The following is a 19685-nucleotide window of genomic DNA, read 5'->3' on the forward strand; positions in this document are numbered from 1 at the left end:
TTTATGGAAATATATCCTTACGAAGAAAATAAATCTAGTTCAACTATAAAGTGGACACATGATCAAATTCATGATGAAGTCTCTTCCTCAAAAGTTCAAGAAATAGATTCTGAACCAAGAAGAGGAACCACAAACTTATCATGAAGCCATAACTTCACCTGAGGCTCCTTTTTGGAAGGAAGCAATAAAAAGTGAAGTAGAGTCCATTATGCAAAATAATACATGGGAATTGGTTGATTTACCTCCTGATAACAACCCATTGGACTCAAATGTATTTTCAAAAAGAAGCTAAAAGTTGATGGCAGCATTGACAAGTATAAGGCACGTTTAAGTGCTATGGGATACCGCTAAAAGGAGGGTTTGGATTATTTCGACACTTATTCTCTAGTTTCACGTATTACATCTATTAGGATGCTAATAGCAATTGCAGTTGTTTACAATTTGTATATAAACCAAATGGATGTAAAAACTGCTTTTCTAAATGGAGAATTAGATGAAGAAATATACATATAACAATCTAAGGGCTTTGTGATTCAAGGATAAGAAAAGAAGATGTGTAAGCTTCGGAAGTCATTATACGGACTTAAACAAGCACCAAAACAAGGTGTGTAATATCCATTGATTATGTAAAGTCAAAGGAAAATATAGCAGATCTTTTTGACAAAAGGCCTACCAAGAGATCAAACACTGTATGCATCAAGGGGAATGGGACTCAAGCCAATTCAATGAATCAAACCGGGCGAAAACCTAACCTAGTTGATTGGAGATCCCATGGTCTAGGTTCAATAGGCAAACTAGTTGGGGATGATTCAAAGTATTGAACACACATAATGCCCATTTCTATGATAGTGTGTGTTGTCTATTAATGATTGAGGGTATACTTATGCATTTAATGACATTAATATCTTGTTATCAAGATGAATATGACAAACTATTCTCAATTAATGTCACCTATGTAGGAGTAAATGTGGGGTCGCATTTTTTAGAGTTAATATGGCTAAAACTCTCTAAAGCTCCTAGGAAAACTAGGATTTGTTCAGGACCAAAATGAACACAAACGTATGAATTGATGTGTGTCAGATTTGATATGTGTGAGATATATTGTCTCAGTTTACTGATAGGGGTGAATAGTTCAAGTTCATTATATCCACTGCATCACCAGGTGGACCCGATATATTTTCACTAGGTTAAGTTGAAGTCCAAAAGACACTACTCCTGATGCGTATCATTTCTACTATCTCTGAGGTGACCCATGCATCATTTGCATTTAAATTTCCATTCAAATGTGGGGTATGTTAGGTGTTTGAATACAAATTTCAACTCAGATGTTGGGTATTGTTGTTTTTACAAGGCATTGCAAACATGTTTGAGTTGAAATTAGTTGAAATTAGTCCCACATTAAAAAAAACTAGAATTCCTTAAAGGTGTTTATAAGATTGTCAAAATCAACCAGTACTTACGTAGAATATTGATTCATTGATATTCATCCCGTAACAACGGATACAATATAAACGTGTACGAGTCCTATCAACATAGAGATAACTATCTAGGATTTACATAAATAGGATAGAAACACATGAACTAATTTGAAGTACTTCTTCAAGAATTATCACAATCTGATAATTGTGCCAACAACAAAGCTTCTGGTAGTTTTCCCAAGCACAACAATTGTGCCACCTGCCATGTACTTACAAGTTACAATTACCATGATCGTAGACTTTCCACAATTGTTCTATTCCCCCTCAATGGCGAACCCAAATCTTTATGCTACCGCAGCATTGAAATAGTCATCCCCACTAGTGAAACATAAAGAGCTGCATTACCAATCACAATGTTTTCTTGTGAATCGAACTTGCTTGGTGGATAATCTACAATCGTCCCTTTTGACAATCATTTACCCAAACTCAAGCCTGATGTCATGGCAGAGGAATGCTGGTATGCTCGGTCTTTCACTTCCACAGAATTTGATATGCAAGTTGTCAACAAGAAACACAGACCTATTTTAGCATTTGGTCAGCCCAAGCATTGTCCCAACAGTATGATTACATTGCAAATCGGTGCTTTAAAATATACAGGAAGTGCCTTTTCTTATAGCAACTTTGGAAAGAGAAATTAGTTTGTAGTCAAGACTTATATCAAAATTCCGTGTGCTACAAGTTTGACTACGAACTAGTTGTTGCACCAATTAACCCGTGAATATAATTAGGGTATTGTTAAACGAATCTTAAAATTAACTGAATACACCATATTACCAAACTATTTATTGAATTTCTAATTTACCCTAATATAAAATGATCAAAATGAACATACTAAATTGTGAAACAAATGTTATTTTAATAAGTACACAGTCATCATATTCAACCCTAAATTGAATTGTAAAACCAAAAAGGTTTTGTAACTTTCATGACAGAGTTGCTCATCATCTTCCTTGGCTTCGCCGCATCTGTAAAAAAGCTGACCTTCCCATCAAATACCAAGGCCCAGCCTTTCACCACCGTAAAACAGTACATTCATATGACCTACTTGTGGGACCAATTGAGTACAAGCATTAACATGTAGGATTTCGTTTGGTTTGCTATGAGTGGGTAGGAATTGAAACTTGGACCAAAAGTGAGTACTAGTTTAGAATATTCTGGAAACAACTCAATACTTAATGGACGTTTGAGTAAGAGCATCGATAATTCTTGGTTGCATAATTCAAGAACATGGTTAGGCTGATGTTCGTACTATGGTTCAAACTAGTATACTTGATGCTTTCATGCATTCCCAATTTGAAATTGAATGCCTCTGCCTTCTCAATTAGGAGTTCCTGGGCTTCCAGAGATACAATACAACTATCCCCTGTTGAAGTTTGGCGTTGTGTGATAGTGTATTAGGGTGTATAAGAGGTATTTTGGTAGTTAAATAGGGTGTACTTAGATAATAAAGTGTACTTAGTTAATTTTAGGATTTCTTTAACAACACTCATACAATTAACATGTGTTTTGCATCATATATGGCTTTGGGGCCCACTTTGTCAAAATTAGGGTTTTGGAAGTGCAATCATCTTTTTCTTTCCTCTTTTTTTAGATAAATAAAAAAATAAAATAAAAAAAGATTAGTGCAGATAAAAATGGAAGAAAACCAATCTTTATTAGTATGTATGTATGTGTATGCACAGCAGCACAAAAATACATTATTTTACATATTTCACCAAACGTTTGTTTATTCATACAGGACAAATTAAAGAAGGTATGAAACAGAGCACACATTAGGGTTCATAATTTTTCCCAAATATTATATGATATGAATCATTTCCCCCGATCACCATCTGAGCTTTTCTGGGAAGTACTTGTCAATAAGAGATAAATAGTAAGGCTTTACTTTCTCAACATCAATTCGAACTTTGCTCTTGCTATAGAGGTCATATTTGTTGAATATTTGAAGCCACTTCAAATTCTCTTCATCCTCCTTGTTCATTAGGTGTTCATATGCCCCAGATTTGTGCAGAGGATAAAAAGAGTGATACCTAATGATGAACAATCCAGCCTGAGGCAAAGTGCTTCCATTTTCCTTGGCCACCAAGTACATGTAGTCATCATGACCCCATGACATCATCACATTTTCAAGTCCACATCCATGGGAGTAAATTCCGTGCTTAGAATTATATGAAGGGTTGTTGTGGTCTGGATTTTCCTTGAAGTACTTGTGGTGAACAATGGCCTCATCAAAAGCACACCCAAGAGGATGCGTGTCTCCGACCACAGCCCATTGAGGAAGCCCTCCAAACTTAGGAAGCAGAAGCACTTTTCCAAGGTCATGAATAAGAGCAGTCAAGTGCAGCCAATCTTCATTGGGATAGTCTTTTCTAACTGCTTCTGCTGTTTGCAACAAGTGTTCAATCTGTGGTTCATCCAAATCAGGGTCACTGTCATCCACAACCTCATTCAGGAGCTCACAACATTCCCATATGCTCATTTCCACTCTATTCAACTTGCTATACTCCTCTCTCATCTTCTTCACAAAATCGTACGTTTGGTTAATGTGGTTCAGCCGGTAGAATTCCTCCACGCTTTTCTGCCTTTCACTTCCTGCATTATAGTCCCTGCAATCAATTCATTTTCATACCATGCATGCCGCACTTTAGTTCATACTGTTCACTGAAAGAAACAAACACGTCGAGCCAGCTCGAATATCTTTATCGAATTTGTTCACCAAATAATATGTATGTCTCATTTTTTGAACATTTGAACGAATGAAATAACAGTCGCATCATTTGGTTGATCAATTTAGTGTACAAATTTCGTGAGTGTACGTAATTAGTGTTTAAGTAAAAATGTGAACAAAAGCATAATAACGCAAACCTGAATGACTGCCCAAATGAATTAATTTCGGGGGCAATGAACGCGTTGCTTGCTGGTGCCACAGCCATTTGTACGAAATTGCCGGTGCTTCTATATGACTCAAAATGAAACGAATTGAAAAAGAAGCAGAGAAGAAATTAAGTTGGCTCTCATCAATGGTAAAACATGTTGGGTTTTTATAGTCCCATAAAAAAAAGTCCTTGTGTGGATAATTATAAGAGCATTAGAGTCCTTAACTGAAAATATTATCTGTCTTAAACCATTTTATCCAACTAATCCGAATGAAACGCTCAAATGCAAGGGAAGCAATTGATAAGGCTGCCCATATTTGGAAATTTTAGCCTCTCGATATGGCTTGAAATAAAATTCTTCCAACTGAAGAAATATGTTTTTACTATTTTTCACTGACGATTGATACCAACGGCTTACTTGTCACCCTCTAAATTGAACAGCCTTCCATAACCATTAAAATTGTCAATGCAGTTTAACATTAATCTCTCTAGTGTTGTTTTTTTTCTGTTACTTCTACGGTTTATTTATTTTAGCGTTTCTTATCAATAAGAGAGGAGACATATTCGAATTTGAGACGTCTTATAACGTGTTATGTACACAGGACGCTCTTTAAGTGAAGTGATATGTACTCAAGTGCTATAACAGGAATATAAATTATCAACAAATTACACTCATATATATTATAAAATAAAGTCTTCATTCAAAATCACATTGATTTGGGACCTTTTAGCTATATGGTGGTTGTGGGAATAATCGTACCTCAATTTGATGAGTTCTTTACCGCACAGGAAATCCACATGTATATAATTAAAACCAGCCACCCAAATAATGTTGCATATTGCCAATGAGATTTATTCTAATAAAGAATGGTATTGATTTGTAGATTAATAATTTCAAGTTCAAACTTCCATTGCATCGTGTCAGCGTGTGTGAAAAAATCCTCCTCTCCGCTCCTAACTATGGCAACAGCAACAATAATAATAATAATAATAATAATAATGTTGCATTTTTTTACACTTCAATAATATAATCCTGAAAGCTGCAATTTTTATTATAGTTGCAACAACAATATTGATGCCTACACTAGAAGGTCAAACCGTATATGTCGTAGGAGACGAGTTTGGTTGGCATATACCTTGAAATCATTTCAAATCCTCGGAATCTTACAGTCGTTGGGCTTCACATTATAATTTTTTTGTTGGGAGACATACTAGGTAAACTTCACTCTTTAGCTATATATTATGCAACAACAACAAAATTGGTTGAAGCAATGACTAAAAAGAAGGGGAACTTATAAATAAATTCAAAATGGGTGAAGTATTTATAAAGAAAGATAAAATTAAAGTGTTTGGACAATAAGGCTTTTATTCAATTTTGAATTGCTTAAGGAATTCTTTTCTGCTTTTCAAATGATGCTAAAGGATTGTTGCTTGAAGCTTGCCGTATGGAGCTAAAAACTTGCTTTGATAGTTTTTGGACTGATGTTGCATCTACTATTATATTGCTAGGATGATCTCCTCATGTGAAAATGAGGTTGATGATGTTTGGCTTCACATGGTCTTCTTGTGCTTGCTGCTATGGTTTTATCATGCTTCCATCATCTTGTCTTTATTGTGTAGCTCTTCTTCTCCTAAGCTATTTCAGTATGAGTTGTCATTGTCTTCTGGTTTAATTTGTGCTGCTATCTGGCTATAGATTTCATCAAAAACTTTTGCTCATGTTGTGCTTATCCTAAATTTATATGTGTCATCTGGTCTCCTGGATGTAGACTCTGAATAAATCTTGACAAAGTTGGATTGGTGAAGGAGGGTCAGACAATCATCATTGAACAATTGATGCTCAGCTATTATTGCTCCTCTATATTTTTGAATGTCCTGCTTGGTAGGGATTCCTGTCTTTGCTAATTCTGCAGGACTAAGTACTTCATTATAAGAAATAATAATCCTATGTTGTGCTCTATCTGGGTAAATACTATCCTCAAACCATTCTGGGGATATATTGGTGAAATCTAATTTTACGCTCTTCCAAAGAGGAATATAGAAACTTATGACTTCTTTTAATTTTGAGGGAAATGAATCTAAATGATCACTATTTTCAATATACAGTTAACCTAAATAACCATATTCTACTAAAAATGCTAGAGTAACTGTGACAGTTTTTTGTTTATGCTCTAAATGCAGTTCTATATATTCAACCATGTTAATACTAGCTAAGTAAATAGTCTAATGAGAACATATTTTGGTAATAATTTTTATACCAGGATGTGTATTATTTTTTAAATTGAAAAGAAAAGCTTGAATGTATAGTTGAAGAGATGTATTCATACTCTCTCTAATCATATGACTCTTAACATCTTGTGGTAAAAATCTATACCTTTCTTTAGATAGAGTTTGAAGAAAATATGAATTTTTAGTTTTTTGCTCAAGGGAAAATTCTCTATTATGCTCAAGTAAGTTGGGCTCATTAGCCTCTTTTTCTTGTAAAAACGTACTTAAATTTTGACATATTAAATTAATGATTCTAAAATTTCTTACTATTGTATCATACTCCTCTTTTGCTCTTCATGTTTTTCCTGCCAAAAAGAAAGTTGTTGTTTTGCTCTTTTATAATTATAATTATATGCTAAAAACTCTTGCTCAAGGACTTTAATAAGTTTTTCATGCCCTCTTCTCATGCTTTCAGTATTAGTTCTAATGTTCCAAAAGTTGTCTAAAAAAACTTTTTGTTTATCTGCTAATAATGCTTGAGTATGATATTTTAAAGAAGGATTTCTAACTTCTTGTACTGGAATTCTATTATAAAAATAAGTATTTACTATTGGTCTTGCTTGACTAATCATGCTTAATGGATTACCACCATGTGATGGTGTGTATGTTTGCTTCCAGAGGATGATGGTCAAAAATATTGCATACTTGTTAATGAATAATAATGGATAAGATATCTACTAAAGTATTATCCATGCCTTTAATATGCTCAAATACCGTTCTAAATCTATTTCCTATAATATAATCAACAAAATTGACCCATCTTCAGGCTGCTTGTTTATTAGTAGTAATTTTATTATTATGAGAAACAATATTATGACAATTTGTTCTAATAGTAAATATTTGATTATGTAAAAACAATGAAAATGCTTCAAGGGAATTAATGACTCCTAAAATTTCTAAGTCAGTACCTGGAAGTCTAGCCTGTATATCACTAAATTTTCCTGATGCATATCTACAAACTTTTTCTTCAGATTTTGTTTCTTCCTTATGTTTCTTTTGGTATAAAATTCTTGTCCATCCTATTGATGATGTGTTTGTCTCAACTATCTTGTAATTATTATCTAATAGTAATGCTAAAGATTATTTGTCCTTCTTTATAAATACTTCACCCATTTTGAGTTTATTTATAAGTTCCCCGTGAATTAATTATCTCTTTGCACAATGAGTTCTTCTCAGCTTTTTATTCGTTGGCATGACATATGCATGTCTCTGCAGTCTATACACCTCAAGATTGTACAAAATGTTCATATGCAGACGTGCATCCTGAACTGGGCCCAAAGGTATAAGAGCAAAAATCTTTAACTCTAAAACGACTTTACTTCAGGTGTATGTATTATTTATTTATTTTTTATTTTTTATCAAGAGAAAATGTCATTAACCTTTAAAATAAAGGCACAAACGTTGCCACTACAACATTACGTAACAGGAGGGCAAAAACATATTTTTTAAGCACGAACAACATCGACACAACAAAAACATATATTTGAACGTGCAAGATGAAAAAATAGTTCAATAATGATACCCAAGATGACAAAGGCCAAGGCATGATCAAGATAATTAAACAAGAAGAAAAAATCTTATTCATCGTTAACTCTCGCACAAGACATTTTATTAAATCATGAACAAGTAGAAAAAGTAGTATTTTTCACTGAGGCCAACTGTAGAGATTTTCCCAAATTTTAGTCCTTAGGGTATAGGAATACAGCCCTGTTTCAAGAATCAACCAGTTGCAATCATGAAGGCACCGTTCTTGATCCCTCCTGGCCTTGTAAATGTCAAAGGTGCCAGACACCGATTTGCCTAGAGAACCACTTACCCAATCAAAGTTGCAAAAGAAGAGGGTCGAATCCCAGATATTGTTCTTAAAAGAGAACTCGTAAGTTTCGCCTAATGCGACTAGATGATCTCCCAGATCGTCGTCCCCGGATTTGCAATGAATTGTGACAGTGGCGTTTGAAGGTTCTAGTCGGTTGGTTAATCTCACGTAAACCGTCCCGCCCAGCCATGCAGAAACCTGCAGGGAAGTTTGGTCCAATGTGAGGACCACCATGGCAACTAATACCAATGTGCTGCGTCTACCACCAGCCATTTTCTCAATTGATGTTTAGGTTTTTTCTCTAGAGTGATGATGATTTTGTTCCTCTAAGAAAATACACACATATATACATATATATGGACATAGAACTTAAATGCTCTCGTCGTCTTACTATTTTGACATATAAATGTTACCGGATTGAATCTTGACTATAAGTCGGGTAAATTCTTGCATGATGTGGGTAGATTAGATTAACAAAATAATCTGGTCTTTATTAATGAATTTTCAAATACATTGAATCTAATTATGAGATTCTATGGTTATTCTATATTGGTACATAGTAGGAATGGAGGAAATAAAGAATTGGAGAATCTAATAATCGGAAAAGTAATAAATCGGTATGAAAAATTTGTAAGGAGGAATATTCATACGGAATAGGTAAAGCTTTTGCACTTAATAACAACCAAGAAACAAGAGAAAAGAAGGAAAGGTTGAATACAAAGAAATGTTAAGGAGGACTTGAATGGACTCATAAAATAAGCGAGTGGTTTGACCAAATTCAGGAGAGCCATCAATTTGTAGGCCATTTCGAATAGAAACATAGAAACACTTGCTGCTCATATTATTAGACAACATTAATGTGTGTTTTTGCGTTGTGGGCTGTGAAGTATAAAGTTGAATTGTGTACAAATATAAATATATATTTTTTTAGGGTTTGTTGTGTTTTGGAATTATCGTAAAGTGGTAAGTGTATTTTTTTTACGTTTATTATTTATGTGCTTTTTATAGAGAAAACTCATTTGTTTTATACCAGCGATATTAAAAAAAGGGCCAAATCAATACAGGACATCGGGTGAATTCTCTTTAACCACTTAACTTTAATTCCCACAAATTAGGTATTCTATTATTGAAATTCAATTGGATGTAAAGCATGCTTTTAGAGTCTCAAAGTATAACCACTGTGAAACATTTTCATGAACCTATTACTCTAGTGATAGTTCTCTTCACTAATTATTGATATAACAGTATTTCTCTTCGTATTATAACAGTAAAGATGAACTAAAAAAGAAATACCAATTTAAAATCCCCCATTGGTATATATAATAATAATAATAACCAGAATTTTGGCATTTGTATGCACATCTCAAATTATTGAATAAATAAATAAATAAATAAATAAAAGAACAGAAAATTATTGGCTTGTGCATTCAAAAGAAAAAAGGTTACATGTAAGAGTTTAGGTCCAAAACACTTCAGCCCATCACACGGCCCAGCATTGCAGCGATTACCAGATGTAACTCACCCAACCCCAAAGCTCCTAAAGCCCTGCTTCTCATCCCTCCACTGCCCCTAAAACCCATCACCCCCTTCACCAACAGAGCTCCTCCCCCTCTTGCCAGCCACCACCTCCTCCTTCGCTCCTTACCCACTTTTGTTGTTTGAACACTCCGAGGCCAAGTCTTGACCGCCCTTTGCTTCAGTTCTTCTTCCGCTGCTTTGCTCCCGATTTGGCCACGGTATTTCTTAATTGCCCAATTTTTCTTCTTTAGGTTCAATTTATATTTTCTTGTAAATCTGTTTAATTTTTTCATTTTAGTTTCGTCGAGTTGAGAATCGAGCTTGGTGGTTGCAAGGTTCGGGCATTTATTAGCTAAAAAATATAATTATCTCTTGTGATGCTGTGTAGGCTAGTGGTCTGTGTTGAGGGTTTATTTGGTTGCTGTGTACTGTTCTTGGTTGTCTCCATTTGGGTTTGTCATTTTTTTATAGATGAATGAGGTTAACTATATGTTGGATTGATGGCAGGATCAATATTAAGAAGGAGACGGTATAAAGTTGTGTCTTGGGTTTTAGTGTTGATGTGGGCTTTCAGCTTCTTCTTCTTTTTCTTCGGGTCATTGGTTTTCAAACTTTTTTTTTTTTTTTCTCAATTTCGCCCACCAGGAGCATGTGCATAACTTGTCTAGAGCTTGTTTGAGCTGATGTGCTTAGAACTTCGGGAATGTGAATGTTTATGTTAACAACTGAGTTACAAGAATTATGCAGAATTTTGTAATTTGGGAGTTGTAGTTGTCTAAGATAAGATTTTGCTTAGTTTGGTATTCGAATTATAATTTATTACCTGAATGTTATGTTTCAGTTTTCTACATTTTTTGGAAGACATGTTGGCTGTTAATATTGTATACCACATCAGCTTTCGTTTGTTTTGTTTTTCAGAATCAGAGAGGTTGTCTTGTGAAAGATGAGTCTCATATCTCAAAATATTCCGTCGGCTTTTAAAGCTCGCAAGACTAATAGGGAGGATACAGATGAGCCATCATTTCTGCAAGGGAATGAACACAATGGAGATGGAAAAGAATCTAGTTTAGATATTATGAGGACAAAGAAGAGAAAGAAAGCACGCAAGGATGACGATGAGAAGGTGGCAGTTGAGCAGGAAATGGAAATGAAGAAGCTGGAAAGCTTTTTGTTTGGATCAATTTATTCCCCAGTTAAATTTGGGAAGGAGGATGAGGAGGAAGCTGGGGACACTGTGGATACAGGCTCTGCTTTATTCTTCGTGGACCGTTCTGCAAATAGTTTGGCCCCTATTTATGAAGAGGATGCAGACTTCTCGGAAGAGGAGAATAAGCAAAGGAAACCTGTCTGGGTGGATGATGAAGAGGAAAAGGCCAACATAAATATTGCTAAAGTTAACAGACTAAGGAAGCTGAGGAAGGAAGATGATGAGAGTTTGATTTCGGGTTCAGAGTATGTGTTAAGATTGAGGGCTCAACATGCTAAGCTGAACCCAGGCACAGAATGGTCTCACCTTGATTCAAAGTTGAGGAACAATAGATATTCTGATGATGAATCATCAGATGACGAAAATGGGGTAGTAGTGGCCCGTGGCTACAAGGATGTAGAAGCTGTTGATGATCTTCTTCGTACAAATGAGGATCTTGTTGTGAAGAGCAGTGGCAAATTGCTGCCTGGACTTCTTGAATATTCAGTACTTGTGAATGGAAATGCAGAGGAACCTTCTAAAGGTCCAATTAATTCAGTACAGTTTCATAGAAATGCTCAGTTGCTCCTCACTGCTGGGTTGGATCGAAGGCTTAGATTTTTTCAGATTGATGGAAAACGGAATACTAAAATAGAAAGCATCTTCCTTGATGATTGTCCCATTCGAAAGGCATCTTTTTTGCCTGATGGATCACAGGTTATTATAGCTGGAAGGAGGAACTTCTTTTACAGCTTTGATTTAGTGAAGGCAAAGGTTGATAAAATAGGTCCCCTGGTTGGTAGAGAGGAAAAAAGCTTGGAAGTTTTTGAGGTTTCCCCTGATTCTAGCACAATTGCCTTTGTGGGCAATGAAGGTTATATCTTGTTGGTTTCCTCTAAAACGAAGGAATTGATTGGGACACTCAAGATGAATGGAACTGTTCGCTCTTTATCTTTTGCCAATGATGGGAAGCAATTATTGAGCTCTGGTGGTGATGGACAGGTTTACCACTGGGATCTGAGAACGGGGGCCTGCTTCCACAAGGCAGTTGATGAAGGTTGCATAAATGGTACAGCTTTGTGTACATCTCCAAACGGGACCATGTTTGCTGCTGGTTCAGACAGTGGGATTGTCAATATTTACAATAGAGAGGAGTTTTTAGGGGGAAAGAGAAAACCTATCAAGGCCATCGAGAATCTTACAACCAAAGTAGATTTTCTGAAGTTCAATAATGATGCTCAAATATTGGCTATTTGTTCAAGCATGCAGAAGAACAGCTTAAAGTTGGTACATGTTCCATCATTTACTGTATTTTCCAACTGGCCTCCTCAGAAAAAAGCCCTACATTATCCCCGATGTTTGGATTTTAGTCCTGGCGGAGGCATCATGGCTGTGGGTAATGCTGCTGGAAAAGTGTTATTGTACAAGTTGCATCATTACCATCATGCATAGGGTGAATGTTGTGAGGGGCAGTAATGGATCACTTAGAGGTAAGGTTTACCGACATTTCCAATTAAATTGGTCTGGAAAGACAGTTTATCTTGGGATTCACTCATAGGTGCCAAGTGCTAGGATGGCTTCTTTTTCCAGAAAAATTGCTGCTCTAGTTTTGACCTATAATGTATTTCTTTCCTTTTTTCCGGACATTGTACCAAATTTTCATTAAATTTTTTGGTGGCAAGGTCTGCACATTTCATATAATTCCCTTCTTTCATTCCAATCAATTTTATTGCAAGAACCGCCAATGTTTTCTGCTGCACCCGAATTTTATACATAACAGGTTGATAAGCCACGAGTCAGGTGGAAGTAGGTATGGCTTTGAATCATATTGTGTAGGTGCAATCCACCAGTTTTTTGCAAAGAAATAGTCGCATGGGAGATAATGTATTGTGGTGCATTGTAATTTTTCTCTCTGCGCCTCTGAACCTCATTTGTACCCAACACAAAATGTATTATGAAGCAAATATAATTGTTAGTCATATCTTATTGTTTATACAAAGCTGGTCTGTATGCACGCAGCAAAGTTCACAGCTAAGCCACCAAAATTGTCTAAACCAACCCACCTACCACTGTCGCCACCGGCCATGGTTGTCAGTGGTACCTCACTCTCTTCCTCTTTTAGGGTGGGAGGGTCGAGAGGGTAGAAAGCACTCTTAGAAAACCGGTCGGCTTAGAATTTCGATGCTTTTGAATTAAGCTTTCTTAGCATAATTTTACTTTAGAGTTTAACAGTACTTTCATTTTACTATTCTTTTTTCCCCAGGTTCACCATCGTCAACTTTTCTGTGTGAAGGCATGGATAGTTTGGGAAGGCCCCATAACACAAACTTGTATTCCGATTGAAAAGAAAACAAGAAAAGAAAAAAGGAAACTCGAAAAACATATTCGCCCACTCCAAATTGCATGGTTATTTTCAATAATATGAGAAAAAAACTATACATTATCTCACTTCTCCAAGCATGAAAAAATCACCAACAATGGCTAGAAAATTTCCATTATATGGAAGGTGCTTTACAAATCGACCAAAAAGAACTTACTACTGGGTGATTTTATAACCCATCGCAGGCAGCTCTACCTCCTTGCATCAAATATACCAATTTCCTTCATTTCTTTGTTGTCACAGTTGATTTCAACCCCAAAAAATAAAAAACTACAAGCCACTAAAATTAAACGCTAATGCAGGATCTTTCTAAGCTACTGCCTCTCACGTAGCAATCTCATCAACCTCAGAATTAAATACAAAACTTGGAAATGTAGTAGTAATATCCCTGCGTAGATAAATCATAACATTTTAAGAGATTTATGAAAGAATGACATCTGCATATGAAATAGAAAAGACTTGTTCCATACCTAAGATAGGGGAGGGTCATGATCTTTAATAATGATGGATTCTTAGAGACAAAATTGTTCCATTCATATCTGTCAATCTTCCCATCTTGATTTACATCAGCTTCCAAGAAAGTCTGGCCACAAATATGAGAAAAATAAATGCCAAATTAATTTTGTGATGTTAGAAGCAAGGGAAATTGGAAATTAGAAAAGAAAAAATGAAAGCAGGGATGAAAATAAAATGCTGAGATATTCAGTTTAGTCTTATCAAGATACTGAAACACAAAGAATGACTCTAAAATGTATTAACTATGGATCTCCAAATCGGTACCCCAAAATGCACTTAAATTATTATATATAAGTCTTGTGTCAATCCCAATGGACTGGCATTCATAAGCTCAAATAAGATCAGCTATCTGCATCCCAAATATTTAACTTAACCGTGTTTTCGTGAAGAAACAATCTGGAAGGCTTCAATGAGTTTCACAAGACAAATGCACACAGTTTTGTGCCTCATGTGCTCAGGCATGTCATCAATGACAACTTACCTTGTCAAGAATTAGCTCAATAGTCTCATCAGCCAGCTTCATTTCAGACTCACAAAGAAGTGCAATTAACATTTGTTTGACCTGCCAAAAACACAAACAATGAAGATGTGGGCAAGGAGGTTTAACATATCCATAAGTGAATGGGTTTGATTAGAAACTTGCAAATAGGTGCCACCATAGTAGAAAAGTAATATAAAAGAGAACATCTGAGAAGAAAAAAATACAGAGACTAACTCCTAACCTTTAAAAGATCTGAAAAAAAATCTATACAGGAAGAAATATTCAGACCGCATCCAAGGACAAGGAGTTTCAGAATATTCAAGTGAAAAGAAAAGAAAAAAAACAATATATGCTGGAACCCTTCCAATGACATTATTTTTCACGTCGCCTCAGATATTATGCTCTCGATCTCAGAAATTACTAAAAAGAGAAACAAAAATCCACAAGTTGCTGGAAATTCACTTGCTTTCTTTTTAGAATTCTATACATTATCTTTCCATTTCCTCATCCTTCTAATCTTTTATAAGGTTAGTTTTATAAATTCAATTTGCTGAGCCACGCAAACTACTAAATTCACTTCCTTTTATTTTATTTTTTGAGAGTTCTAAATTTTTTTTTTCAACTCCTCATCCTTCTAGTGTTTTATAAGGTTGGTTTTATAAAATTCAATTTGCTGAGCCATTGATGCTCTACTTAAACCAACTTCATGATACAAAGAAATTTTTTAGAGTCTCGTTACCATGGTGGACATAATACTTCACCACCCCCGCCATCAGTTCTAGCTATGTGAACTTCATGTTACAGTCCCATTCCCACAGGGAACATAATACTTGACCACCCCCGCAACGAGTTCTAGTTTTGCCAACTTCATGATAGAAAGATACTGGTTACATTACCACTCCCACAGGAGACACAATGCTTAACCACCCGTGCAAAGGGTTATAATTGATTTTATTTCCTAAACCATTTGGCCATAACTAAATGAGGCATACAAAGTATGAGGGGGAAAAAAAACAGGAAGATGGACACCAACATACCTCTTGGCGCTCAATAAATCCCGTGCTATCCAAATCATAAAGCTTAAATGAAACTGCGACACAACATTAAAAAAAAGTGCAAATTTAGAACGTAGTATAGAGAGTGCAGTGGCATATAAAAGAACCCTTCTCTTTGAATACTTCTAAGATATTTATATGTCCTTTCAACTTACAATCAATCTTGTCCTCTAGTTGGGCATTGGGATGGAAGACATTGAGTGATTTCACAAAGTCACTGAAATCAATAACACCTTTTCGCTTCACATCAAACAGATCAAATATCTGCATGTAGAGTTGGTTCAAGACCAAAAGTCAAAAAAAATTGCAAAAGGAAATTTAGAGAGCAAAGATAAGTGATATTTATCATCAGTCATTTTTTGTAACAGTGCAAACTAGGACAATAGAATACCCAGCACCAGAGGTCCTGTGTTCGAATCCCCCTCCCCCAATATCACTTGTGTCAAAAAATAAATAAATAAATACAAGTTTCCTAATATAAGAATTTTCAATGGAAAGACCCACAAGTTTCATGAAATTAGTTTTATGTTGTAAAATTTTCTAATTAATTAATAGCATTATTTCAATGTTTATAAATATAAACATAATCTGCACAAAAAACTACAGAAATAATTGAAATGATAAAATACGTACCCGATTTGCAAAGAGATTTTCTTTCTTTCTATTCTTGAAAATGGCTAGCTGAAATTCTTCCTGCATAAGAAAATTCAATGTCACGTTTTCCTAAAAGATGTGTGCATATAATTCTTTGTAACATTATGTTACTATAATAGATATTTAGCAAAACATTTTACCCAGATAAGTGTATATCTTTAACATAATTATGTGTAACTTATAATTCAAAGCTGATTTTGAAGATATTTGGACCCGAATTGTAAAGGCTAAGCTCCATGTTCATTAACATATGATACACTGCCATCCCTTTTAACGCTATTGTAACTTTCAATGATATAATGTCGATACAGTTAACTGTTATCCCATAGTCAGAACACCCCAGTCCTTTTCCATCCACTTTAATAAAAACTTGAAGTTCTAAAATAAAGAAGGCTGGGGAAGAGGAGGGGAGACAGTTAGCATGATGGTTGCAAGGAGATACATACCTTGTTTATCAACCCATCATCAATAACAGAACTGCTAATACTCTTATATAGCTCAAAGAGTGCTTCAACTTCACTAACCGTAACTGGGGAACAAAATGATATCATTAAAGGAAACTGAGTGAGCGAGCTTGCATGTGTGCGTTAGAGAGAGACAAAGAGATGAAATGATGAGTTTAACTGATATATCTTGTAAAAGAAAATTCTGAGATAAAGGAAGATAATTTTTTTTTAAAGCCCTTGATTATCCTTTGAGACCATAATTGGGTCTATAACCCATCAAAGCTAACACCAGTTAATTGAGAGAGAATTTAAAGGTTCATCTCAAGAGGACTTCTATTATTCTCCCATCTTTTGGGTTTTAATAGGAGCCAAAGCCCAATTCCCATAAACAAGAACTCTGGAGTAACATAAGATCAACTGGTCTTACAATTCAGAAAAAGATAGATTTTTTTTTATATATTGGCTGACACAACTGAAACAAGTAGGAAAACCTGATAATAATTAGTGAAGATTAACAAACTAAATATAGGGCTTTCATTGTTAATCATAGATTAAAATCAACGCTGGTTGGATGGGTCAGCTATCATATCCAGAATTACCAGAGACTCGGGGACGTAAAAACATTTAGTCATCATGAGTCAAAAGGAGAAGTGCCTAGAACATCATGATAGGAAAAATGAAAAACCATTAACGAAACAGTGAACTTACAAGCTGTTTGCGAAGCAAGGCTCACTGGATCCTCGTGTCCAGGAAACTGCCGCCTTGCTTTAGAACTAAAACAACCCATTTAGAGCATTTATCCCACGCCAAAGGTCAGTTTACCCTCCCCTCCCCAGGCCTTAGGCCTCCTTTGTACCCAAAAAGAAAAACGGCATATTAGTGAAGAAGACAAAGCAGTAATTCTTGAATAACGCTTAGCATCACTAAAATACATCATCAAGCCCATCTTAACATTGCATCTACAGATACAAATTCAAGCATTGCCATGCAAAAATAATTAGTAAATAAAAGAATCCCATAATTACATTGCTGGACTTAATTTGTAGCTCTAAAAAGTAAAAAAATCAAATGCACAAGGAATAATTAAAACCATCCATCAATTTGTTTAAAAAAAACATTGACAACCAGAATTGAACTTATAACAGCCATCCAATACCTAAAAAAAATTACTATCTAACTGTTTAGAAAATAGATTAGGAAGAGAAAAATAAAGAAAGGTATAAATTATTTCACATACTAAGGTTCAAAAATTCAAGCTCCATTTTTCTCTTAAATTCCTAAAAGAACTAAAGGAAAATAAATCATATTCCTTTTTCTTCTTAAAATATCAACCCAATGAAATAGTTCGATTGGACATAGATAAGCTCTAAGCAACAAATTAAGTAGTAAACATAGAATCGAACAAATGATTTGGTAGAGTTCATATCATTTTAGAGGTCCCAGTGAACGACATATCCTAGAATAAAAATTTTAATTTTCCTCACTCATCTTTTCTCCTCTAATTTCCCAGCAACCAAACATAAAATTCCAAGAAAAACATCAAAACCAAAACCCAGATCACAAAACCCCCTGCATATCAAAAAATGAGCACTTTCTCAAAAACAAACCACAAAAACCAAAACTACATCATACCCACAAAAATTTAACCCAAAAGGGACCAACTTTATCGCACAGTTTAAAGAAAAGCAATGTAAAAGAGACTCACCGACCAAGAAATTGGCCGGAAAACTACTGCTCCGCTACCAATTTTGGAGAGGGAAACGCTTTTATATAGAATCAGAGACGCAACGAACTGGAACAGAGGCAGAAAAACAGAAACGGGTTTATTGGGGAAGACAAAGAAGTGCTTTTGGAGATGTAAATCGGACGGCTGAGGTTGATCTTGATCTCGAAGTTCTCGAGAAATTCACGCTCATTTGTCTAAAATAGGAGAAATTAAAATTCCACCTAATAGAGCTGCTGGCGAACTTAGAAACAAAAGCCACCAAGGAAATAAATAAGTAGCGGGAGGAGGGAGGAGGACAGTCCAGGGCACGTGGGTTTAGAGCGCGTGATGGGAATTGGACTTCCTGGTTTGGGTTTTTTCTTTTTTTTCAAGGGGTTTTGGTATTTGGTTTGCAGATCAGAATATTCCGATTATGAAATTTAAGATACTTTAAGCTCTGCGGCCAATTTTTTATATATATAATCAAATCTTTTTAACCTATTTGGTTAGTTATGATAAGTATTAAGATTTTCCAACTAAATCTATCTAAGTATAGCTATTTATTTTTAATTTTTATACTAAATAAATCAATATCTACTAAAGCCCAAAAGAGAAAGATATAAAAATCAGAAAAGAAATCAATAACTTCACGTTATTGCCTAAAATGAATTTATCCCAGGTGTTATTATATTATTGATCGAAAATAGCAAAAAGTATCCTCATTGCATGAGAATTTCTCTCATGAGGCTAAGCCCATGTCTGACAAATCGTAGGGTGTTCAATTGAGTAAAGTCCATAAAAATTTGGATGTATTCAATCAAGACTTGTAATAACTAACAACTATACTATTAAACATTTTTACTTTCTTTAAGAAATAGAAATTTCATTTAAAACCAAATATCGAGAAACATGTGCAGCATATAAAGAAAATGTTACTAACATAATAGTCACAAATACAACGAGAACTGAAAATCACTTTCGCAATTCGACTACTAGCATACAAAAAAGCACTTATGTCCTGGTCTAACAAAACTTATTTACTACTTTAATCCCAAAAAAACTTTTATATTACTATATATTACAATAATGAGAACTAATTTATACATGCAAATACTTCTTTGTATGCTTAACCAATTTATTATTGCATAAGGGATTTCCAATATTTCTTTGTATGTTTAATTAGTACTTATTTGGTGTAACAAAATTTCTTAATTTATTACATTATATACTATGTGGGAGCAAGAATTCTCCAACTAATAATGTAACAATACGTAAATTAGATGCAAAAAACACTGTTTTGATAACT

The 19685-nt window shown here is 34.9% G+C and overlaps 4 protein-coding genes across 5 annotated transcripts; 1 reads left to right on the forward strand and 3 right to left on the reverse strand.

Moving 5' to 3' along the window:
- Positions 1–3166: 3166 nt before the first annotated feature.
- Positions 3167–4479, reverse strand: LOC117628103 (inositol oxygenase 4-like). Its single transcript, XM_034360469.1, has 2 exons — positions 4344–4479; positions 3167–4084 (listed from the first exon to the last, which is right to left on the reverse strand). The coding sequence occupies exons 1-2, from the start codon at positions 4409–4411 to the stop codon at positions 3304–3306; spliced, it is 849 nt and encodes a 282-aa protein (XP_034216360.1). The 5' UTR covers positions 4412–4479; the 3' UTR covers positions 3167–3303.
- A 3788-nt stretch (positions 4480–8267) lies between these two features.
- Positions 8268–8711, reverse strand: LOC117628889 (S-protein homolog 5-like). The gene has a single exon (XM_034361440.1). It carries the CDS (start codon positions 8709–8711, stop codon positions 8268–8270), a length of 444 nt encoding a protein of 147 aa, XP_034217331.1.
- Positions 8712–9901: 1190 nt separating this feature from the next.
- LOC117627039 (U3 small nucleolar RNA-associated protein 18 homolog) lies at positions 9902–12831 on the forward strand. The gene is made up of 2 exons (XM_034358910.1): positions 9902–10174; positions 10875–12831. Exon 2 carries the CDS (start codon positions 10900–10902, stop codon positions 12592–12594), a length of 1695 nt encoding a protein of 564 aa, XP_034214801.1. The 5' UTR covers positions 9902–10174; positions 10875–10899; the 3' UTR covers positions 12595–12831.
- Positions 12832–13526: 695 nt separating this feature from the next.
- On the reverse strand, positions 13527–18775 carry LOC117627040 (calcineurin B-like protein 1). Of its 2 annotated transcripts, XM_034358913.1 has the most exons (9): positions 18380–18775; positions 17383–17522; positions 16675–16757; positions 16208–16267; positions 15730–15838; positions 15557–15609; positions 14520–14600; positions 13993–14105; positions 13527–13910 (listed from the first exon to the last, which is right to left on the reverse strand). In XM_034358913.1, exons 2-9 carry the CDS (start codon positions 17459–17461, stop codon positions 13847–13849), a joined length of 642 nt encoding a protein of 213 aa, XP_034214804.1. In that variant the 5' UTR covers positions 17462–17522; positions 18380–18775; the 3' UTR covers positions 13527–13846. The 2 variants fall into 2 exon arrangements, with proteins under 2 accessions (XP_034214804.1, XP_034214803.1); XM_034358912.1 differs by having other exon boundaries at positions 13527–14105; positions 18380–18770.
- Positions 18776–19685: the final 910 nt, after the last annotated feature.

This window comes from Prunus dulcis, chromosome 5 (genome assembly GCF_902201215.1).
Source record: "Prunus dulcis chromosome 5, ALMONDv2, whole genome shotgun sequence".
Classification (NCBI taxonomy): Eukaryota; Viridiplantae; Streptophyta; class Magnoliopsida; order Rosales; family Rosaceae; genus Prunus; species Prunus dulcis.